The sequence below is a fragment of the Otolemur garnettii genome, unplaced genomic scaffold, assembly GCF_000181295.1.
Source record: "Otolemur garnettii isolate 467f Iridium unplaced genomic scaffold, OtoGar3 scaffold00013, whole genome shotgun sequence".
Classification (NCBI taxonomy): domain Eukaryota; kingdom Metazoa; phylum Chordata; class Mammalia; order Primates; family Galagidae; genus Otolemur; species Otolemur garnettii.
The window spans coordinates 5,942,264-5,951,065 of record NW_003852408.1 but is presented as its reverse complement, the minus strand read 5'-3'; the positions used below and the strand labels follow the sequence as shown (position 1 = coordinate 5,951,065).

Here is an 8,802-nt window from a genome sequence, read left to right as displayed (position 1 = left end):
TCTTCATCCTGTGCCTGAAGCAAGTTTATCTCTGGTACAGTCAGTTCCTGCTGGGCTGTTTATTTCCTTCTACGTGTCAAGCAGATTTTGTTAATAATGTGCACAGAAATATTGGCTGCCACTGTCATTCGCCATTATCATTGTGTCATTTGTTCTTATCAGACCTCTGCAGCTGTCTGGCTAATGTGGGGCATTTACAGTGTCAGTCCACAGACTTCAGAGTGCACAAACCAAATTAAAACAGAATAGGTCTGGGAGGGGCAGGAGAGCTGAGATTCTTCATTTCCGTTCTGCTCCCAGGAGCTGCTAAAGTGGCAGAGCCCAAACTCCAGTTTGAACAGCAAGGGTTTGAATGCACTGGTGCTTGTTTTACTGATGAATATTTATATTTTAGTTCTAGTGAAACAAGCAAGCAATTGAACCTTCTTAACAGTGAAATATTCACAATAGCAAAACAGTTTGCCATGTGAGTGAGACTGGGATCTTTAATGTATGGGTTTCTTAGTGTCAAAAATACTATTCACAATGTTTACCTTTTCTTTTCTTTCTTTTCTTTTTTTTTTTTTTTTCTGCCAACTAGGGCTCTCCAGGACTTCCAGGACTCACTGGTCCCAAAGGTGTGAGGGTTAGTAGTCCATCCAATCTGTCCTGATTGGTTGATAATATTTTTATTTTTAAAATGATCAACTTTGCATTCTAAGAGTTATGCAGATGTCAGAAAGGAGCGTGTATGGTTCCACAGATGAAGTTTAAGAACAAATAAAACTAATTTGTGGTGGGGGGATCAAAATAGTGGTTAGCACAGTAAGGGCAGGTGTCAACTGACCCAGAAAGGGCATGTGGGAACCTTTGGGAGTGGTGGAGATGCTGCGTCTCATGGGAACCTGGTAACACAAAAGTGCGCGTAAGTAAACATTCTCTAAGCTGTTCACAGAAGATCGAAGCACTTTACTCCATGCAAATTATAGCTTAGAAATGTAGCCAAAAAGCCAAAAACAATCGTAATGATTTCTTAATGAAAAGTTATGTAAGTGTGAGATTTAGGAGGGTTTGTTAAACCTTTTTTGGTTTTTCCAGTCCTTTTGAGCTATTCCCAATTACAGTTGCAGAAAGACATTAATTGCAAAGGTAAATTTATGTTTATAGGTTGAACAATTTTAAAGTGTCCTGTCTTTTCTGTGTCTTCAGGGATTAACTGGATTACCGGGGTTTTCTGGTCCTCCTGGACTTCCAGTAAGTAGTGGGAAAATGAACAGCTGGAAAAATTAGAAGTAAGCTCATGTTTAATAGAGATATGAAAAATGGTAGCAATGCTTTAGTGGAAATGTGTTTGGATACATTTGTTACATAAAGAAAATGGCACCATAACAATGCATATTGTAGAGTGTGGATTTATATGACGTGTGCACCAAATCATATTTTCTGAAATATAAGCATAAGAAAATAGAAAAGTATAGAACGGAATAGAATAGAATAGAATAAGAATGCAATAGATAAGCCAGGCACGGTGGCTCATGCCTATAATCCTAGCACTTTGGGAGGCTGAGGCAAGTGGATTGCTTGAACTCAGGAATTTGAGACCAGCCTGAGAAAGAGCAAGATCTCTACTAAAAATAGAAAAACTAGCCAGCTGTTGTGGTGGGCGCCTGTAGTCCCAGCTACTTAGGAGGCTGAGGCAAGACTACGGCTTGCTGTGAGTGATGATGTCATGGTACTCTACCCAGTGTGACAGAGTGAGACTCTGGTTCAAAAAAAAGGAAAGGCTTGGCTCCTGTAGCTCAGCGGCTAGGGCACCAGCCACATACACCAGAGCTAGTGGGTTTGAACCCAGCCCAGGCCTGCAAACAATGACAACTGCCACAAAAGAAAAATAGCCGGGCACTGTAGTGGGCACCTGTAGTCCCAGCTACTTGGGAGGCTGAAGCAGGAGAATCACTTAAGCCCAAGAGTCTGAGGTTGCTGTGAGCTGTGATGCCACGGTATTCTTTTTTTTTTTTTTTGAGACAGAGCCTCAAGCTATCCCCCTGGATAGAGTGCTGTAGCATCACAGCTCACAGCAACTTCCAGCTCCTGGGCTCAAGCGAGTCTCCTGCCTCTGCCTCCCAAGTAGCTGGGACCACAGGTGCCCACCACAACTCCTGGCTATTTTTTGGTTGCAGCCGTCATTGTTTTGGTGGGCCTTAGGTGTATGTGGCTGGTGCCTTAGTCACTTGAGCCACAGGCGCCGAGCCGATGCTGCGGTATTCTACCAAGGGTGACATAGTGAGACTCTCAAGAAAAAAGGGGTGGGGGGATGAAAAGGAATGCAATGGGTAGACTAGACTAGAAGGATCCTGCTTAATAGCATAGAATAACATAATAATTACCTCTGTGCACGCTTTCCTCTTCTTTTTCCCTTCTTTTTTCCTTGGCTTAAAACAGCGTGTTATGGGATTTCACTTTATGCAGACAGGCTATTTCTTTTATCTGGGATATCCACATCTCACTCGTTAAGTCTTCATTTTAATCTGCCTGTTTTGTTTGCTATGGTATGGAAGTTATATCTAAAATGACTTAAATTTACGACTGAACTATTTAAACAACCACCTTTACATTTCGGTTGCTGTTTAAATAAGCCCCCCTTTCCTTGTGATGACGCTTCCTCACTGACACTGTTCTCCTTCCAGGGCAGCCCGGGCACCGCCGGCCCTCACGGACTTGCTGGGTTACCGGGATGCAATGGTTCGAAGGTATGGAGGTTTTGCAGAGAAGACGATTAATAAATGCTTTGCTGAATGAATACATCAAGGCGAGATAGGAATGAGATAGAAATAGGCTCTCCTTGAAACTTTCCTTTGACCAGGACCCACAATGTGGTTTGGAACCAGGAACTTCCCATTTTCTCTCTTCTTATTCCTCGTTCTCTAAGTGTCTTTTTAAAAAGTTCTCCCATGAAAGCTAACTGGGGGCTCGACTGGTTTTTCATCTGAGGCTGTGAGTATGAATCACAGAGTAGAGGCTTGAGTGAGAAGTTAGTCTTTGGAAAGCAAGGACTGCTGTTTTCAATGTTTGCTCACCTCCTTTGTTCTCTCCCTGGCTCTCCTTTTCCCCGGAATGGTGGCTATGAATGAACTAATTACTAAAGTTTGAAAGAAGCAGCAATTAAAAAGTTCTTGGCGTAATTAGACTCTGCCATTTATGCACAATTTGAGAAACAGTATTCTAATCCTGTTTTTAATTAAGTTAATGGTTTTCTGGTGTTCTGCCTCATGACCTAGTAGCCATAAGGAATTTGGGTTACTTTGTCTAGATTTATCACCGCGAGGCTGGCAAAGAGGAACAAGGGGAATATCTGAATAGGCTATTCTACGTCAGCTGAGAATAATGAGAAAATCTTTCTGTATCTTCTAGGGTGAGCAAGGGCTTCCAGGACTTCCAGGGACACCGGGCTACCCAGGGATCCCGGTAGGTAGACACATGGCATGAATAAAAGTAGTCTACACCAAGTGACCATGTGCAAAATGTGCCATGACCTTGGTGACGTCAAAGGCAGCCAGCAACCGATATTCTACTAACAGGGAATGGGTGAGCACACACACCGTGAGCTCAGGTTAGGGCCTTGAGACTTTGACTCACCCAAGTGCACATGCACAAGAGACCCTTGGATTTGCTCAGAGGAGAGTCCCAGGCTTGTGGTGACCCCAGGAGTGAAATGAGAGTGAGGAGAAAGGGGGCTTAGAACAGAGGCACAGCAGCTGGGTAACACCTAGTTCAAGGAGAATGAGCCTGTAAAGGAGAAGGATCCCAGGTGGTAGAAAAAAATCCAGGACAGGTGTGTTATGGAAGCCCAGGAGAGATCTATGTCAGTAGAAGGGAGACAGACAGATGCCTGTGCTGCTGAAAAGTCCGGCGAGATGAAGACTGACATGTTGGCATTGGCCTTTCTGACCTTAGCAAGGGATAGATCCTTCCAGGGCAGGATGGAGCCAGGAGGCAGATTCAGAACTGAGGAATGAGTGGGAGAGGAACAGAATGGGAAGTCGAGATGAAGGTGAGACAGGGCAATAGGGAGATGGGGTATAAGATTAAGGGGAGATGTTGTTTAAATACTGGAGACTTGAGCTTGTGGAAAAGTAGTGGGAAGTGTGAGGAGGGAGGAAGGATATGGAACAGCAGAGAGAAGGACGGAATAAGCGTGTCCAGATGTTAACATCCTGCTTTTTCCTAGGGTGCTGCTGGTTTAAAAGGACAAAAGGTAAGTCCCTGGCAGAATTGTACGAATGAAAAGGATGTCTTCCCTTCTATGGAACAATGAGGTGTGAGTCATTACAGATTGCATTTTATAATCCAGACCTTATTCATTCAGAAATCCTAATACGTGGGCCATGAATTTATTCCTACTGAAGACGTCCTTGTGGCTCTTATCGGAAATGGGTCTTAAGGATACAGGTTTTGTATCATCCTTTAAGGAAATAGGGTCGAGGACGAATGCCCGGAACCCCACATGCTAGGTCAGGGATTGCCACTAATTTGGGTGTCTTAGGAAGTGATTTTATTATCCCTGCCTCTTTCTTTCTTCCACAGTAGAATTTCAACTCTAGACAACATGAAAATGCTTTGAATTTTTCATAGCAGAATAAATACAGAATCCTAAATAATTTCTCTATGTATATATCGCAGAAAGCACTTTTATCCTTGAAGCAGTATGACCCTGAATTAGCATTTGAAGGGTTTTGAAAATATAACATTGATGACGTTTGATGAACTTCTTTATTTTCAAGGGCGCTCCTGCTAAGGAAGAAGATATAGAACTTAATGCAAAAGGTGACCCCGGGTTGCCAGGGCCTCCGGGATCCCAGGTATGAAACTTCAGAGAGGAGCCCTGTCTCTCGTGCTTTCTCTGCCCCACACGTTTTTCTCATTCTCTTGAGGACATTTTAAATAGACATTTCCTTTATTCTATTTACATGTCTGTCTCATGTCATTCTAAAGCATTCACCTTATTACAAGCAACTACATGATGCGTATAGATAAAGATGATTTGGAATATGTGTCTCTTATTCTCTTCTTTAACTCTTAGTCACCCAAGATTTCTTGAATCTCAGGAGGATTCAGGGAATAATTATGTTCCACTTAATCTATATGTGTTAAAATTAAGGATGGATTTGTATCACACATTTATATCATTTAAAATTGTAATGTTAAATAACAGCTGTACTTTTAAATTTGCATGATGGTAAATAAAAGGGTTTTATTTCAATGCCACTTTCTTTTATCAAATAGTTTGCTTTTCTGATCTAGATGTGTGTCACCTAAGGCTCATTCAGAAGGGATGCGGAGAGACACAGCGACCTTTGGGGCTCTGTGTGATTTTAAAGGGCCCTTTGGCAGACCTAAGCCACATGTACTAATTTTCAGGTCAATTAATTAGCTTTAACTTGGTTCAGAATCATATGTGGACATTCCAGAGTAGAGATGGGGTCTTGGCCTAAGTGAGTCAGACTTGGAATTGAGGTTGCTGGACTCCTGTAGGGCGAGCATGCCAACAGCTGAGCACTGCAGAAATACCGAGGGTTGCAGAGAGGAGCCGCTGCAGGCTTCTGTGACAAGATTCAGGATGTGAAGGCTTTCACCTTTTTGCTTAGGAAACATTATTTATGAATTCAGATGCTGAAGGCAGAGAGTCCAGGAAGAGGGGTTAGTAGTCACCCAGGACTCGGCACATTCCTTAGATGTATATTGATCATCGTCTACGTACTAGTCACTGTGATAGTGCTGAGGATGTAATGATGGCACGGACATTCATTCAGAAAAGAAATATTGTTTACGTGCCCATTATGTACCAGGGGCTGTTCCTAGGCTCAAGGTATGTAGCAGGGCACACATCTGCTAAAAAAACTCTTTAAAATATTCTTGCCCTCATAGAGTTTACAGTCTAGCAGAGGAAATGAAAGAAAGTATAACTTAGTAACTCAATGGTATGTTAGGATAAAGTAAGGCAGGGAAGGCAGGATGGGAAGCGTCTGGATTGGAAGGTGGGTTACAACTTTGGGCGAGCAGGAAAGGCCTATGGAAAGGATGGCAATTGCATATAGAGAAGAGGGGGAGGACGTGAGCTGGGTAGGTATCTGGGGAAAGCGGATGGGGCAGACGGAGAGCAGGGGGGAAGTCCTAAGGTAGGATCATGCTTGGCCAAAAGAGAGAGAGAGGGAGAATGAAGGAGAAACAAAGAGCAAGGAAAGCACGGTTTTGAAAACTTCTAACGTAAAGCAACTGCCCTGATCATTTTCCTGGAAGCAGGATCATGAGGAAGGTCCTGGCAGCCTGCTACTCAGAGCAGCACACTTCGGGGCATTTATTATAATTAACAGCGGCCTCTTAAAAGGCAGCTTTGTGCTCTTCTGATTGTATTAAAACATTTGGATGCATTTAATCAATGGACATTGTTCTTAGGCAAGAAATAAATTTCAACTTCTTCTTATTCTTCTCTTAATTTAAAGGGTTTGCCAGGCCCTCCGGGTCTTCCCGGGCCTATTGGCCCACCTGGCCCCCCAGGAATCTTTGTGAGTATGAAGTCACCGTCTATAGACTCTGTAAACTCATTGATTAATTCTAGCAAGTTTTAAGAAGCGTTTTCTGGCTGGGTGCATTTTCACTTGTGTAATTTTCATTTGTGAATTTTTTTAGGGCTTTCCGGGAGCCGGGGGATCTCCAGGACCTAAGGTAGATCACAGCTCCTGTGTGTATCAGCTAGAACACGGGGAGCAATGCCCCAAACCAAACCTGGTCTGACGTGGGCCATAGTCAGGCACCTCCGTGGAACTCACAAGGCTTCCCAGCAGGGAGGGAGCTGAGCCAGCAGCCCTTCCCTCCCTGCTCCGGCATTTCACCAGCTCAATCTCTGATACAAAGAGTTTTGATTCAGTCATAAGGAGCGCCTCATCAGGGAAAAAAAAAAAAAAAAAAACACCACAAGGGTTCTTAATCTATGGGTTTTGCATTTGTGATAATCTTACTGATCACCCAAGACATGCTCCTGTGAACTGTTTTTAGCTGGGTTGTGTCATAAAACTAACATGATTTCATGTAGCAAATGAAAGATGCTTATTTATGTGAGAGTGTGAGTTTCTACTTAACAGACCAATTATGAATTTAAGTATAAAAATGCCAAGTGAGGCGGGCCCCACCAGGAAACCAGTGCTAACCGCAGTATTCCTTACTTACTAGCAGGTGGCCTCACACACAGGGGACTTCCCAGGTGCATTCACAGGAGTTTTGATGCACACACCACATCCTGAGAGATGGAGAGGTCCGGATTAAGTGAATTGAGCTGAGCTTTAAAGTGTTTTGATGCCTACAGCTTTCAGGCTAGTGATGGGAAGAGCTCCATACTTGAGAGCAAGAAAGCAAGCGGGTATAGGCGTGATTAGTGAAGAGAAACTGTTCACATTACCAGGTGTTTACATTACCACATGCAGCCCACCTAGGACATTTATCCGGTTCACGGGGTGTTTTTGCCGCCACTGCCTATCCTGCTTAGCAGCCGACTCGTCCCGGAGCCCACAGTCCGGCCCTCCAACGGTCTGAGGGACAGTGAACTGGCCCCCTAGTTAAAAAGTTTGAGGACCCCTGCATGATTAGACTTACCTCATGTCACTGAATTCTCGCTAGAGCCAGGTGGTTGGACTCTATCATTAGATTCTCTATTAACTTTTAAATTTCAGAATCCTAAAGTTCAGTTACTCATCCTTCTTCTTTTTAAGATGAGAAACCAAGAGCATTAGTAGGTTCAGTGCCCAGCCAATGAGATCAAAACCAGCTACTGGCCAAGTCAGAAAAAAAAATGTGCTCTGAGCTGGACCCTCGTTCCTACCCCCACACCACCCGAGTCATCATTCACCACATTAAGTAAATCGCTTCAGTTTTCTGCCCCGGGAATCTCCTCCTTTAAAAGAAACATATTGATGTTCTACTCCAAGAAATAACTCAAAAGACTTCTATGATTCTAAAATGAAGATTAAAATATAATTGCTTGGCTCGGCGCCTGTGGCTCAAGTGGCTAAGGCGCCAGCCACATACACCTAAGGTGGCAGGTTCGAATCCAGCCCAGGCCTGCCAAACAACAATGACGGCTGCAACCAAAAAATAGCTGGGCATTGTGGCGGGCGCCTGTGGTCCCAGCTACTTGGGAGGCTGAGGCAGGAGACTCTCTTGAGCCCAGGAGTTGGAGATTGCTGTGAGTGATGCCACGGCACTCTACCCAGGGGGACAGCTTGAGGCTCTATTTCCAAAAAAAAAAATATATATATATATATGTATATATATATAATTGCTCAATTACAATTCTTGGAACTTCAGTGGATTTAGGCTATCGATTGGTCTATCCATCCATCCATCTGTCTGTCTATCTATCTGTCTATATATTTTTTAATAATTCGATTTTGTGTTTTCTTACAGGGTCATATGGGTGACAATGTAATAGGACAAAAAGGAGAGCGGGTAATTCAATGCTATGCTTTGTTGGTGGACAAGATATTTTAAGTTCTAGAGCTTATCAGTCTATGCCATCTATTCATTAGCCAAGTTGAAATTCATGTGTTGTTACTGTTCTATCTTCCTGCATAAGAACTGAAGGGGGGAAGCAGATCTTTGGAACACAGCAAAGTTGAGATGCTGATGACGTTTAGTTTCTCATTCCTGACTATGTTTGTCTTTAGGGTGTTAAAGGATTAATGGGACCCCCTGGACCACCAGGAACAGTTATTGTGACCCTAACTGGCCCAGAAAACAGAACGGTAACTGTCATCTCATTGGGTTTGCACC

At 43.5% G+C, this 8,802-nt stretch overlaps 1 protein-coding gene across 1 annotated transcript in view; it reads left to right on the top strand.

The window, feature by feature from the left end:
* The window catches only part of COL4A3 (collagen type IV alpha 3 chain), a 146,201-nt gene that overhangs the window by 72,199 nt on the left and 65,200 nt on the right, over positions 1-8,802 (top strand). The window contains exons 4-13 of the mRNA XM_012802111.2: positions 581-625; positions 1,189-1,233; positions 2,667-2,729; positions 3,391-3,444; positions 4,208-4,234; positions 4,761-4,838; positions 6,480-6,542; positions 6,667-6,702; positions 8,437-8,478; positions 8,697-8,774. Of these exons, the coding sequence (XP_012657565.1) occupies positions 581-625; positions 1,189-1,233; positions 2,667-2,729; positions 3,391-3,444; positions 4,208-4,234; positions 4,761-4,838; positions 6,480-6,542; positions 6,667-6,702; positions 8,437-8,478; positions 8,697-8,774 (531 nt within the window). The remainder of the gene's footprint in view (positions 1-580; positions 626-1,188; positions 1,234-2,666; positions 2,730-3,390; positions 3,445-4,207; positions 4,235-4,760; positions 4,839-6,479; positions 6,543-6,666; positions 6,703-8,436; positions 8,479-8,696; positions 8,775-8,802) is intronic.